At 37.3% G+C, this 16,108-nt stretch overlaps 1 protein-coding gene across 9 annotated transcripts in view; it reads right to left on the reverse strand.

Moving 5' to 3' along the window:
* The window catches only part of Piezo (piezo type mechanosensitive ion channel component), a 555,272-nt gene that overhangs the window by 81,894 nt on the left and 457,270 nt on the right, over positions 1–16,108 (reverse strand). For 6 of the 9 annotated variants that reach the window (XM_067145104.2, XM_067145105.2, XM_067145108.2 and 3 more), the window contains one exon: positions 12,603–12,674. The exons of the other annotated variants lie outside the window; for them this stretch is intronic. In XM_067145104.2, the coding sequence (XP_067001205.2) occupies positions 12,603–12,674 (72 nt within the window). The remainder of the gene's footprint in view (positions 1–12,602; positions 12,675–16,108) is intronic. 9 annotated transcript variants of the gene reach the window in all.

The following is a 16,108-nucleotide window of genomic DNA, read 5'->3' on the forward strand; positions in this document are numbered from 1 at the left end:
CCAATGAACAAGTACTACAGAGAGCAAAAACAAAAAAGAACTGGTAACCACCATCAAATGCAGAAAAATTGCATACCTGGGGCACGTTTTGCGTGGTGAAAAATACGCAGTTTTACATCTGATTTTGAAAGCCAAAATTGAAGGGCGCCGAGCAGTAGGCAGAAGGAGAACACATGCCTTAAGAACATTAAAGACTGGACAGGCATAAAAAGTACTGAAGAACTGTACCGTGTTGCTGAACACAGAAAAGCACTCTCCACATTGATCGCCAACATCCGGGAGACTGGGCAAGGCACATAGAAGAAGAAAGAAAGAAAGAAAGAAAGAAAGAAAGAAAGAAAGAACATTCCTGAATGCTAGGATTTCAAGGAAAAAGGCAGGAATTTTGCAATAAATATTAGTGTGTGGTTGTAAAAAAAATTTAAAACTTGGCTGCAGAGCTTGTAAAGAAGTTGGTGATTTGGGAACAAAGTGCATATGGGGGATGAACGTCTCACAGCAGTGGATTTGAGTTTCTATTTATGCAATAGATCTGACAAAATGCTTTCCCTACATAAACAAAATATTGTAACATAAAGAGAGTTACAGGTTGCACTTAAAAAGTGTTAAGAATGGCAAAACTAAAAATTTTAGAAACTGCATGCACAAATAATTTTGAGAAAAATAAGGAAGTATCAGTCAATATTTTTCGAACAGCATACAGCCAGTTAATAAAACAAGCCTTTCATGATTATGAGACTGAAACTGATGGACTGTATTTTGCATTCACCTCTTTGACATATAAGTGCAGTTTCTCATACTGCTACAGAAATAAGAAGTAGAGTAATAAAAAAAAGTAGATAGTAGATGGAGACAGTAAAATTGCTCTCCTCGTAGACGAGTGTACCACAATCTGACGGCTGTCATCACTTACTGTATACTTGAGAACAATGCTTCTAGACATGAATGAGCCTGCCAACAATTTTGGGATACTACTGAATTAGAAGGTGTCACTACTGAAGGCATATTTAACTCAATGGTAGATAACACATCTTGGAATACTGCAGTTCAAGGATGAATTTTCAAAACAACATCTTGTCGCAGCTGGGGCTGCAGTTATGCTTGGAAGGAAGAAGGGGAAAATTATGTTAATTGAGCAGGAATTTCCCAATGTTTTATTCTGGCACTTTGCCAATCACAGGCTGGAACTTTCTGTAGCTGATGCTGTGAGCCAAGATTTTCCATCATATGTAAATCATCTCAAATTTTTCCTACCATCAGTCAACTAAAGTGTCAGGGAATTAAAAGCTCATGCAGAAGTACTATAGTCCTAAAAATTAGAAGGATTTTAGATAACAGATGGATTGCTTCCAACTTCAGAAATGTTTCTTCTGTGTGGAAAAATGTTGAAAGTTTAGTAGCACATTTCCAAAGTGCCAAGGATTATCGCGGAAGAGATAACACTGAACAAAACATGTACTGTATAGAGGACTGACTGATTATATAACTAATGTTAATTAAATATTAGTCCTATATATTAGGAGTTGGCAGAAGTTAGTGCTAAACTGCATGCATATGACATTACAATTTACTCTCCCCTTTAAAAAAAGATATGCAAGAAAATTATAGTATCTGATGAAAGGAAGAAGAAAGAAATGTACCATACTACTTTGAAGCAGATGCACACCTTAATGTTTAAAGGTGAGACTGTTGAAAAAGAAACAAGGAACAAAGGGAATAGTGTAACAGTGAAATATCAGAGCAGGCTAGAGTTTTGGATAGTGCAACGTGACTAGAAAATACTAGTCTGACTTACGGATAAACAGAAATAAGAGAAATAAGAAACTTATGGAAACTTTTTAAGCTATCCTTTTTACACTTTGCTTTATGTCACACTGACACATATTGCTCTAACGGGATGGGGGATAGGAAAGGGAAGGAAACAACCATCACTTAATTAAGGTACAGCCTGCTGTGAAAATGTGAAACCACTGTAAACTATTTTCAGGACTGCCAACATTGGGGTTCAAACACACTATCTCCCGAATGCAAGCTGACAGCTATGTGCCCTAAATTGCACAGCAACTTTTCAAAGATACAACTTCAGTAGTAAGCAGTCAATCAAATGGAATCTATTGATGTGAATCAATGGAAATGCATTACTCACAGAAGTATCATATCCAATGGAACTGCCTTGAGTAACACCAACTATTGATGTTGAAGTGTTTCAATTTACTTGTCTAACAGGAGAAGGAATGGAGAGTTTGCAAAACCAAATTTTGTATTGCTATCATACAATGAGCCCTGATCTCATTGTTGGCCAAATTATTTCACCATTATTACACAGGTTAATAAATCTTAGTTCTCTCATTTGGAATGCTAAGGGAATCAATATATTTAAATTTAATCAGCAAGAACATCAACTCTTAACTAGAAATTTCATTCATGGTTCATTTCAATCTCTCTAAGCTAGACCAGCCCTTTTCACAACATTCATAAGAAGTGCATGCAAAATAAAAAAAATAGTAAAAACAGAAAAAGGATAAAGAAAAACAACTCAAAACAACTCTAGATTGTCAAAATAAAATGCCTTTTTACATCCATTTATGTTACAGAATCACTGCAAGAACATGCAGGTTAGAGAACTAGGTCGTCAACACTCCAAACTTCCTTTAAATATGTTGTACACCACACTTAAATCTTAGTATAGGCTAGTATATATATATATATATTAAGGTAAATATTCATAATGTTTTATATATTAGCTTATTCTTTTGTAACTGAAGTTTCTAACACTTATTTCAGGAAGTTTTAGTAATTTAGGACTAACTATATTAGGGCTGAGTATAAATCTTTACAAAACCAAGTCACATTCTGAATGAGGTAAAGTGTATAGTTTCAATGAGGTTCCAAAGAAAAAACTGTGAAATAAAACTGAAACCGTTTGTCTGCAGGAGAAAAATATCTCCTATCTATTTTAAAGGCAAAACTTGAGACCTTGAAATTAATTTAAAGTGTTTTTAATCATTACAAGTGAAGTGCATTTGATTGATCATCTGACAACCAGTATTATGCCAAGAATGGCACGTGCTAGTTGGTACACCTGAGTTCCACAATTATCGCACAGCTTTATTTAACTTTCCAGAAGGAAGTTTGATGGTAAATAGTTACTCAGGTCTACATGTTCTTAGTTTAATACAAAACCTTTCTTTTCAGAGATTTATTTCTAAATCTTGCATGTGCCAGAGGGAAATAATAATGATAATAATAATAATAATAATAATAATAATAATAATAATAATAATAATAATAATAATAATAATAATAACAGCATTGTTGTCCCTACTATTTTTTACAGTTTTCAAAAACTGTTAGAGAGTTTCTTAATTCTTAAAGCTATGTCCACTGTTACTCCTCAAGCTACTTTAAATCACCCTCAAAAATGAAGACAATTTTTTCTGGTAATATTAAAATTGAAGAGAATCTTTGTATCGTAATGCTACTTCACATTTAACTAAATGAGTCCCAATTGAAAATACTACGGCAGCTTGCAAATGCAGTCAACAATCCCTTCTATTTCAGTAAGAATATTATTTTCAATACACAGTATCTAATGGCTGAATATGGTATCATGAAAGGTTTCTCTCCCTATCAATAAAGTTGTTCTTGTTCAATTTCTTCTGTACCACCAATGGCTTTGTAGTTCCTTCTCAGCCTCCCCAGAATCTACATTCATGGATCAAATCATTCTTGAGAGGTAATGATGTTTGAAGTGTAAGTTAATAGACAAATACAGTACTTGCGTTCCCTTTCCCCAAAAGATTCCTTTCTCTTCTTCTCTATTTCCTCTGTTTTTTGTGCCTTTTACTGATAAAATGCAAACCTTTTTTTTTCTATCTACATGTCTGAAATTTTTCTGTCTTTCTCTTTGGCATGGTTTCTTTACTCTAGACTTACTGTCTACATTTGCTGTCTCTCTGCAATTAGTATGGATACCCACTTCTCAAATGAAGCTGGGAAGGAAGTCTGAGAACAAATAAATAATGTTATTGCTGTACGTCCCACTAACTACGTGCCAGTAAATGTACAGATATGAGGCTGACGTATTTGAGCACCTTCAAATACTACCAGACTGAGCCGAGATCGAACCTGCCAAGTTGGGGTCAGAAGGCCAGCACCTCGACCATCTGAGCCACCCAGCCAGGCAGTCTGAGAACAGAACCCATGCATGACGTTAACAGATGGTGAAGGTCAGAAAATTATCTTTAATTCTTTTGCTCCTCCTTCCAACAATGACTTGTTAGTAACTTCCTATCCTTCCTTCCTTGGTTTCTTAAATATCCTGTGTTCCTTGCCTTTTATTATGTATAGATAAACTCTTTTTCTCTTTTTCTGTGTCTGACCTTCCCCTTATCGTACAATGAAATTAAAGTAAATAATGTAGCACAAGCCTCTCAATGAGCAATGATGCCTACTTCCCTGGTTATTTAATTTAGCGTATGGCTACATCACTAAAAAATTCATATTTACAATAATTATCTCTATCCCCTGATGAAACTAGGACATGAAAACTCACTGGGTAGGGTCTGAGAAGAAAGTGAACTAGAAGAATGGAGACTGATGGCAAGAGAGCCCATCTAGAAAACAACAAAATATGAAGATGAGTTTGTCCTTGCCCTATTTATTCTTCCTTCTTCTTCTGCCATTACTCCTCCCATTACTGACCTATCATTATGTTTATCCTTTATGTTCCTGGTCCTCCTCCTTATTTCATGTGCCCGACGTATACTCGTATACTTTGATATATTCTCTCCAATACACATATTATATCACAAAAGTATTGTAAAGTTACAAATTATCCTCATATCTTGTTTTAAGTCTATTTCTATGTTTTTTTATTTCCTAAAATGTAATTCTAAATAAAACTACAGCTGTACTGGTTTTTAATTATAGTCATCTCCATCTACCACATTGATGACAGTCAACAGGATGAAAGATCATCTTTACAAGATCTGTAATACTCGTAAGTGACTTAATAGAAAACAGGCCTGATACAAAAATATGCTAGAGGGAATTCTTCCATCAGAATATTTTTCTGTGAGGAGTGAAGTTAAAGACACTTGTCTTATAGTGTTGATAACTGCAGTTCCTTATATCAAAACTCAATGTGAAAGTATACCTTTTGAGAAGTACCACTTCACTGAGTGATCAGGCCAGAAAAGGTCATTTGCATCACTCATTATAGCAAAATTAGTTACCATAAATGATAAAAAAGTTGATGTGTTGACGACCCTTCCAAGAACATAATAAAAGTTTAAAAAGTGAAAAACCAAATAACACAAATGAATGATAAAAAGGACACAATAATAAACTGTTAATATTTTTTACAGAGACATGCAAAAATTAGAAGTTTTATTTCTATGTTAATTGCACACATAAAAGAAAGAAAAGTAATTATAGCGTACAATCTTGACATGCACAATGCAGTTAGTAAATATGAACAGTAATGACAAAAATTTGAGGAATTCCAACATTCTGCTTTTTCCAAAGTTTTTGCCACGAATATCTTAATATCAAATTACTTTTCAGGATTTCCTATTTGATGAATATTTTAACCTACACACAGAACAGATACTGTTCAAAAGGAACAGAAGTAGTTATCTTACTAACCACAGGTGATGTAATGTTTCTGCTCTATATCATTTGAAATTTGCAGTAATATTAAACTAAAGATTTTCTTTACTATATATATAAATTGTGTATGCCTATACCATAGTTAATTTCATAAAAGTAAGTGTTCTATTTGAGTGTTCATGTCTCGCAAGCCGAGGTAAAAACTGAAACTATAAATTAAAGAAAGTTCAGAAGAGTGTATTGCCATGGATAACTGATTACAATGATCTTATGTGCTTCCAAAGAGATAACACATCTTAGCGTACAAACACAGTAAGGAGACAAGACTACAGCAAGATGATAAGGTGACAAAGCAACAGGTTGTTGAAGCAAAGTAAGACTTTTAATTGGGAGCGCACATACAGGTGTCCTTGAAAAAGGTTCCAATTTTTGCAGCAGAGGCAGCACGCAACGAACGAAGGAAAATAAGGTCCTATAAACCTTGGTCGCAAATCGAATATCTTCGGAGTTCAGGTCCGCAACCACAACCATCAATGATCTCCATGTCTTTGATCTACTACTTGCAACATGTGACCGTCATCCATTGCAATACAGCCTTCCACCTTACGTCGCATGGAATCATGCATTCGTTGGAACATCCCTGGCTGTAGCTGGATTACATCACAGGCACTGAACACAAATTCTCCTTGTATATCCATATCATTTATGGGGACTGCATACACCATGGTCTTTAGATTTTTGGCTTTGGGGACATGTAAAGGTTTAAGGTCAAACAAAAGGGCAGTCCTAGGATTGGCTCTCCCAGACCAATCCAACACTTTTGGAAGACTCATGTTAGGCGTCACCCTGTGATGAAAATGAGCCAGTGCCCCATCATAATAAGATCTTACCACAATGTGTGAGTAGGTTTCGAGCAATGTTTAGTTAGGAATGTATTTCCATCTTTTGTTGCATATGACCCCCTATAAATTATTAGAACATGGAGATCATTGATGGCAGTGGTAGCGGACCATGACTCCAAAGATGTTGGGCATCCAATACCAATATAAATGGTCTGTTATTGGACATTATAAATTTTCCAGCTAACTCATTCCTGGTTGCCAGGGTTTTGCCCCAGTGTGCTAAGTTGGGCTCATCAGTTGGTAAATAGAACACCCACCAAGATGCATGGCTAGTGCATACCGTGGAGGCTACTACTAATAAATGTTTTCATTCCTCCCCTGAAGGGGGAGGCGGGCCTCTTAGACAGTGACGCCGTCTCTCAGGCCGGGAGATTTGATATGGCGAGGAGATGTGCAGAGAAGGTGAGGGGGTGGGCAACCGTGACCTATACTACGAACTGTCCCGGCATTCGCCTTAGTGCAGGAGAATGGAAAAACCACGGAAAACCATTCTCAGGACAGCCAACGGGTGGGGCCAGGCGTGAAGTCCGGCACTGTGCCCCATGCCCGTCTCCCGAATGCAGAGGCGTAGAGCCACAGTAGAGCCGTGGCCAACTTTCCTCTGCTCGGTTGGCCGGTTAGAGTACAGAGCTGTTGAACCATGGGCAAGCCATGGCCTCTTAAGGGACGAAACCCACTCTGCATCCACCAACCCCGTGGAGGCGACGACGATGACGAAAAAGTTTTGGTTCCCCGCCCGGAGGGTAAGGCGAGCCCTCTAGATCGTAATGCGATCTCTCGGGCCAGGAGCAGTGAAGAGAGTAATGTGATGCTTGTAGATGTAGGAGATGGGTAAGCGATGTGAATATTATGGAAGAGCCACTCGGCTTGGGGAAATAACTTTAGATGGAGGTTTACACCAGAGTGTCGAGAAGGAAGTTGCATGGAAAGGTAAGGTGGTGAAGTGTTGAAGCAATATGGTAAAGGACAGTTGTGAGGTGTTGGAGATGTGCAAGGGTAGGCGGGGAGAGATTAGCAGAGGAAGTAGGTGGACGGACATGGGAAGAACGTTGAAAGCGGGGATGATCTGGCCGGATATGGCGACGAGATGTGGAGGTGCGATGGCTAAGGTGGGAAGGTGAGCAAGAGGGTTCGACGGTATGATGACGGCCGAAGAGAAGTGTTCCGTTGGAGATCAGGTGGGTGACTGCTGCTGCGCTATGAAGCTGAAGTCTGATTAAGTATGTCGGGCCGGTGGAGTTGTAGATATGGAACGCCCTCTTGACAGGTATGGCTTGAAGGCGGAGTTGTTCTTGAATGTTGGTTGCCGGGATGAGTGGGCTTACGCCACGGACGACGCAACTGAAGACTTCGTTTGTGGCTGATGTTGCTGACGGTGATGGAAGTTGATGAGCGGCTGCTGCTGGTACAACGGACAGTGGTGGTGACGTAGTGGTTTGCAAGGCAGATAAAGACGGAGTAAGAGGGCGGGTGACGTGGCGGGGAGGAATACGTTATAGTCGAGGTGGATCAACAGGAGGTAGCGCGGGAAGAGAGGTGGATAGAAGCGGCGATGAATGGGACGACGTAACAGTTGTGATGGAAAGGGAGGAGAAGGTGTGAGCAGGGGTCACAAAGGTAGTGGTGATGGTGGTGCTCATCATGGTGGTTGATAGTAGGGAGGCTGACATCCAACGAGGAGTCGGCCTATATGCTTTGTTGGCTCGGCGCAAGCGGATAGTAAAGATGTTTAGCCACCCGGCCGATCCAAAATAGCAGGAGTGTCTTCTGCGAAGAGTTGTGTAGTCCACTTGAGAGACGTCGGTGCTGTGTGCCGTGGAGGCCACTGTGTAGGCTATTTCGAGCCACCAGCAGTGCCAATGCACTATGAGAGACTTTGTCTCTTTACCAACAACTGATGTCTGCTTGGCCATCAGATGATATAGATGTTGAATTCCATAGGGAACTTGAGATATTTGTCCCGAATGAGTAAATTCATAATATCAATATAAATGGTCCATTATTGGTCCAGGACCAATATAATATCAAATTACTTTTCAGGATTTCATATTTGATGAATATTTTAATGTACAAACAGAACAGACACTGCTCAAATGGAACAGAAGTAGTTATCTTACTAACCACAGGTTATATAATATTTCTGCTCTATATCATTTGAAATTTAAAGTAATATTGGTCCAGGACCAATAACGGACCATTTATATTGGTATTATAAATTTACTCATTCGGGTCAAATATTTCAGGTTCCCTATGGGATTCAACATCTGTATCATCTGATGGCCAGGAAGGCATCAATTTTTGGTAATGAGACTAAGTCTCTCATAGTGCGTTAGCACTGCCGGTGGCTCCAAATCATCTACTCAGTGGCCTCCACGGTATGCACTAGCTATGCGTCTTGGTGGGTGTGCTATTTACCAACTATGAGCCTAACTTAGTGCACTGGGGCGAAACGCTGGCAACCAGGAATGAGTTAGCTGGATAATTTATACTGTCCAATAATGGACCATTTATATTGGTATTATAAATTTATTCATTCGGGACAAATATTTCAGGTTCCCTACAGGATTCAACATCTATATCACGATATTGGGTTTGCAACTAATGTTTATAGGAACTATTTGCCTTTGTTGTGCACTGCTTCCTCTGTAAATATTGGAACCTTTCTCAAGGACACCTTTTAGAGAGGAAGCATGCTAAAATTAGGGCTAACCAAACCGACAAGGTGGCCAAGGATGTCAAAACAAATCATTTGTTTTTTACGGACAGTTGCCTCGATGCAGTTTCATGTTGCACTCGCACTATCTTCATTGTCACTGCTAGACAACATTTAAAAAATATACTTTCAGCTACACTGGAAGTAAACTACATGACACTACACAAAGACTTCAAAGACTGAAAATTTTGAGCTCAAGTTGACAGGTTCAATCCCAGCTCAGTCTGATGTTATTTTAAGGTGCTCAAATACATTAGGCTCATACTGGTAGAATTACTGGCACGTAAAAGAACTTCTGCAAGATAAAATTCTGGCACCACACCATCCCCAAAAAACTTTAAAATTGGTTAGCTGTGTGAAAAAAACAACATTACTGTTAGAGACTAAATATGGAAGAGATCTCATGATCTCTCTGTAGCCCTGTTGCTAAGTCGAGTTGTCACGTTGTCGCCTTCCTACTTTAGCATTGACTCCTCTATGTTTGTACCCTCATGTTTGATACAAGTTATTCTTCATGTAATATGGCTTCCAGTGCATACGGAGGTTCATTTGCATGTTTGATACGTTGTTCTATCCAGTCTCAGATGGTAAGATTCGTATCTAACCACCTTGTTGGTCACTCCTGTATCTTACTACAATACTCCAGAATGATCTCTCATTGATAGGTGTAAACTGATTGTATAGTAGTGTCATAAATATGCAACAAAATTTTAGTTCTCCTGTGGACATATTCACTAATTGTTTCATGGGGCCAAAACACCAGCAAAGAAACTGCCTTCATATGCTACCCTTACCCTACAAATATAGTTCCCCTGGTTACCAGAATATTTGAAACAATTTCATTCCAATCCAGTTGCATATTGTTGCCTTTTATCCACCTCAATAGTGTAATGGTTCGCACTATTCACTGCAGTCTTCAGGAGTCTGGATTTGATTTCAGATATTGCCAGAAATTCAAGACTTCAATGACTTCAAAGACTGTAGTTAAATAGGTTCATGTAATGTGCCTCCAGCAGGGATATGCCTCAAATGAGTTGCACCACCTTGGAATGAGGATACAAGTTTACATATGTTGCCCTTCAAACATTACTTGGACTTCAACATAAGTCTTCAATGAGGAGAAATTGGCAAAAACTCTGTTAATAATGTTGTTCCAAAATTTATTCAGTATAATCATTTACTGGGCAATGACCTCATCTGAGACAAACTGGAAAAATCTATCCACCATAACAATCACTTCCTTATAAAGAAAAAGAAGATGAATTTAAAGCATGCATGATTTTTATGTTATGTGCAGCAGAGACAATACTTCATACTGAATTGTTTTATTCATCTTGCCTTGCAAAGTTTACCTTCAACCAGTGACATGAACACTATTTTTAACATCTGGTTAAATAATACAATTTATTACACCACATAATTATAGAACACATACATTTAGTTTAATATTTATAGCAAAAACATTTTTAATATTTAAAGACTTCAAGTTTTATAGCTATATATAGTAAATGAATATATACAACTGGTTAATTTCAAATTTACGAGCAATGAAAATACAGTTGTATACTGTATATTTTAATGCTTAAATGAAGGAATGAATTTAAATTTTTTACCAAATTCCACATCTGGAAAAAATACACCTAACATTAACAGTACAGGTGATGATAACTATGATGAAAACTGTGATTTTAGGGGCCCAACTTCTAGGTTGTTGGCCCCTAATACTGGACAAGAATTGCTTGATGTAGAATTGATTGGGAAACCACTGAACTTAACATTCTATGTGAGTACTTCCTTTTAACATTCTATGTAAGTACTTCCTTCATAAGAAAATGTATATTAGATTTGAGTTACCATATTTAAATGGACTACATTCACTAAGGTACTTAGTAAAGAAAAAGAAAAACCTCAGGGATTGATAAAAATGCCTGCTTTGCTGAGTGAGCAATTTACATTACTTGAAAAATCATTAACGAGTCGTTGGCCCTTAACCTCCCAGTGAAAAAAAAAATTATGTTGAAATTTACATAGAAATGAGTGAATAGAGAGGGTTTTCCTGTACTGTATTTGTATACCAGGGGGTCCATCCGCCCTATAATTCAAAACGATATGCAACCCATCTGCAGACTTGCACAGGAAAAAGGACTAAATGCTATCTTTGCACCAAGATTAAAGGACCATTTCACAAACATTCTGTTTATTGTGTGCCTTTATAATATATTTACCACTAATACAAACTCGTTAATAGGTTGTGTAAAGTGACCTTGGAGGTGGATGGCCATTCAATGCAAGAACATCTAAGATCCAAGCACTGTATGGCAAGCGTGACTAAAGTGACAAGATTCTGGTCATCCATCAGGGCTCACAGCGAATGAACGGTTTGAGTCCAAACATATGCAAAAACATTTTTGAAAGTGCTTACAGTTTCCTAAAATGAAGGAAGACAGCACAAATTGTTAGCACCAATGTTAACTCAGTACCTGAAACGCAAACAAACTCTTAAAATGTAAAAGTAACCTTGAAGTTTTTTAGCCTGTTATAATACACATAACACTATAATATACCTTCATGTTCAAAAATAAGTATATTTCAGATCCATGACCCTTTGAAGAATTCAACGAAGTTTAAAATATTGAATTAACATTAACACTAATGATTCCTGCTGTCTTCCTTCATACTGGGAAGCTGTGAACACCTACAAAAATATTTGCATAAGCCTGGTTTTGAACCATCCATTCCCCATCAGCCCTGATGGTGACCGACACCTTCCCACTTCAGCCATGCTTGCCATACAGTGCTCTTAGAAGTTGAACTTGGGGTCACGGCCATCCACCTTGCAATGTAATATCCTTTTCATATCTCTGATTCATGTTTTACAGTGTTCATTTTGCATTCTGCTGCAATAACCTATTAGTTAGTTTGTATTTGTGGTATATGTCTTATAAAAACACATGCAATAAACAGAATGTTTGTGGAATGGTACCTTCATTTAGATGGATTGCATATTTTCATGAATTACAAGGGGCTAGTGGACCATCCAGTGTGTACGTGTGTGTTTAAAAAAAGTAAATTCATCAATAATAACAGCAGAAAATATTTCTTGATGTACTCTATATATAAATGAAGCTGTAATTAGTAATAATAAGAAATGCAGTTAAAGTTTGAAAATAAAAAAACTATAAAGGAAATAAATATACTGCATTATTCTAGTATTAATAAAATAAAGGAAAAAGGAAATATTAAGCATTTAAAAGTGAAATAAAATTATACTGTATTACTTTAAGCCAAAAAGTATTTTCTTTTTAATTTCAAAGCTTTGTAGGGTTAATACCAGCAGGTACATGCATATGAGTAATACCAAGAAGCAAACCCACCTCACACTGCGATTCACAGCCTGTTGATAAAGTTCTGAAGGATCGCTGTCCCCACGAGCACCCTCACCTTGCCTTCAGATACAAAAACAGCCCTGCTACAAAGCTTACAAGGTGCAAGGGCATTATAAATACCAAACAAAAATTCACCAGAAGGATGTGCCCATCACACTAAATCTAATCCAAATACATACCAGAGGAACAAGGATGTAAACTGCAATCTACAATAACTGTGGCAATAAGATGTTTCTTCTATGATACTAGAAATATATACTTTTAGTTAAGGAGTGTGACTATATACGGTACATCACAGTAATCTTTCAAATTAAACTGGTCAGCTACAATGGTAGAGTGTTATGGTCAGCATAGTGATCTTCAGTTCAAAGGGCCTAGGTTCCATTTCCAGACAGACCAGGGAATTTTGGCCACATTTGGTTCATTCTTCTAGCTTGGGGGATGGACATTTGTGACTGTGTTAGGTACATGTTTATTTACATACAACATACCACACTACCAAGCACCACAGAAACAATAGTGATACATCCCTCCATAAAGGGTTGACATCAGGATGGGCATCTGGCCATAAAACTAGGCTTAATCCCCAAATAACTGGGGAAAAAGCCAGGAAAGTAGAATAAGAATAAGATGATGATGATGCTGCTGCTGCAATAGGTAGAGGAGGAGGCTAGATGCTTGCAATCAAACTAACATAGTTGCCCTGAAAGAGGTTCTTTAACATACCAGTAAATCTATATATATAAAATAACTTGTCCTGACTGACTGACTGACTGACTGACTGACTGATTCATCATCGCCGACCCAAAACTACTGGACATAAAGAAATGAAATTTTGGGGATATATTCATATTAATATGTAGGTGCTCGCTAAAAGAGGATTTTTGGATATTCCGTCGCTAAGGGGGTGAAAAAGGGGGTTGAAATTTTAAAATGAGTGTATCTATATCTCAAAACTTTAAAAGTTTACAGATATAAAAATTGGTATTTAGAATCTTCTTTAAAAATAAGGAAACACGTATTTTTTTGTTTTCAGAAAATCCCAATAGGAGGGGTGAAAAAGGGTGAAAATGGGGGAAAATGGGTTGAATGACTTTAATCAGGATACCGGTACTTATATCTCAGAAACTGAAGATATTACAGATCTGAAAATTGGTACTTTTGATCTCTTTTAAAAATAAAGAAACACGTATTTTTTTGTTTTTGGAAAATCCAATTAATGGGAGGGTGAAAAGGGGGTGAATTTTTAAAATGAGTGAATCTATATCTCCAAACTTTTAAAGTTTGCAGATGTAAAAATTAGTATTTAGAATCTTCATTAAAAATAAAGAAACATGTATTTTTTGTTTTTGGAAAATCACAATAGGAGGAGTGAAAAGGGGTGAAAAAGGGGTTGAATGCCTTTAATGAGGCTACTTATATCTCAGAAACTGAAGATATTACAGACCTGAAAATTGGTATTTTGGATCTACTTTAAAAGTAAAGAAACACGTATTTTTTTCCTTATTTGGAAAATCCAAATATTGGCGGGTGAAAAGGGGGGTGAATTTTTAAAATGAGTGTGTCTACATCTTAAAACTTTAAAATTTACAGATGTAAAAATTGGTAGTTAGAATCTCCTCTAAAAATAAAGGAACACGTATTTTTTTGTTTCCTGTAAATCCTAACAGGAAGGGTGTAAAAGGGTGAAAAATGGGTTGAATGCCTTTAATGAGGATACACATTTCTCAGAAACGAAAGATATTGCAGAACTGAAAATTTGTATATGGGATTTCCTTTAAAAATAAAGAAACACGTATTTTTTAGTTTTTGGAAAATCCAATTCATGGCGATTAAACATGAGTGACAAATTCGGGTGAATTTTTTGAAAGACTATATCTACAGAATATCTTGGAAACGTAAAATGTTACAGACGTAAAAAGTGGGTGTTTGGAGTCTCCTGTAAATGTAAAGAAACATAGGTGATTTGTTTTTGGAAACTCCACTTAAGGGGAACTCAAAAGGGGTGAAATTTTAAAATGAGTATTTTTACAGTATATCTAAAAAACTTAACATGTTACAGAAGTGAAAAATGGTATTTTTTATCTCTATTAAACATAAAGAAACATGCACTTTTAGTTTTCGCAAATACCACTTGGGTGGTGGTGGTAGTGGTGGTGGTGGGGGTAAAAGTGACTGAAAATGGTGTTGAATTCTTTTAATTAGGCTACTGATATCCCAAAAATGAAGATGTTACAGACGTGAAAATTGATTTGCAATGTGCTTTAAAAGTAAAGAAACACGTATTCTCGGGAAATCCAATGAAGTGGGGGGGGGGGGTGAAAGAATTGAAAAATTAATTGACTTAATTGTATGAGAATACATACATCTAATAAAAACTAAAGTTGTTACAGACGTGAAAATTCGTATTTGGATCTCCTTTAAAAAAATGAAAAACGCGTTTTGGTGGGGAAACCATCTTGGAGGGCGGGAGTGCAAAGGAGTTTAATTCCTTTCGTGAGGACACATAAATCAAAAACTGAAGAAGTTAGAGTCGTGATAATTGGTATTTAGAAAATCCTTTACTATTAAAGAAACAAGTATTTTTTGCGGGAAAATTCACTTGGGGGGGGGGGGGGAGTATTGTGAAATGAAGTGAAAAAAGTAAATTATTTTTATGGGGATACTTATATCTCAAAACTGAAGGTAATAAACGTGAACATTGGTGTTTGGAATCTCCCTTAAACATAAAGAAACAAGCATTCTTTTAATTTCGTTTTATTGGGGGGGGGGGGGGGGTGGCGGTAAATAAACTTAACGGCGGTGGGGTGTAGAAGGAGGTGAGACCAATTTATTTTACTGTTATTAATGTACTTATAAGGATCCTCCGTTGCTCAGGCAACAGCGCACCGGCCTCTCACAGCTGGGTTCCGTGGATCAAATCTCGGTCACTCCATGTGACATTCGTGCTGGACAAAACGGAGGCGGGACAGGTTTTTCTCCGGATACTCCGGTTTTCCCTGTCATCAGCCATTCCAGCAAGACATAATAATAATAATAATAATAATAATAATAATAATAATAATAATAATAATCCGGATCGTCATCAAATGTGCGGACCGCGCTGGAAACGGCTCCTGGACGGGTAATGACTAAGAATGCAGTCCGGCCGCGGGTTCAGTGCCGCCAAGGCACCCAATATGACACCACGCCGGATCTCCTGAAGGATTTTATCCATATTAAAAATGATTATAGGAAAGAATGGCAAAGATTTACGGACCCAACTGACCGGGAGGAATACCTGAGCCTAGCCCGGGATGTACAAAATCGATTGCTGGAAAGGAAGATTGAAAAATGTGAAGAAACGTGCCGTAAAATAATAGAAAACCAGTCAGATCGGGAATTTTGGTGGATTCTCGCAGAAAACGAGTCAGATCGCAAATTTCGGCGGATTATATATAAAAACAATAAGCATTAAATTATAAACTTCAGTATAATACCGTAGCAAAGCACGG

This window comes from Anabrus simplex, chromosome 4 (genome assembly GCF_040414725.1).
Source record: "Anabrus simplex isolate iqAnaSimp1 chromosome 4, ASM4041472v1, whole genome shotgun sequence".
In the NCBI taxonomy this organism is placed as follows: domain Eukaryota; kingdom Metazoa; phylum Arthropoda; class Insecta; order Orthoptera; family Tettigoniidae; genus Anabrus; species Anabrus simplex.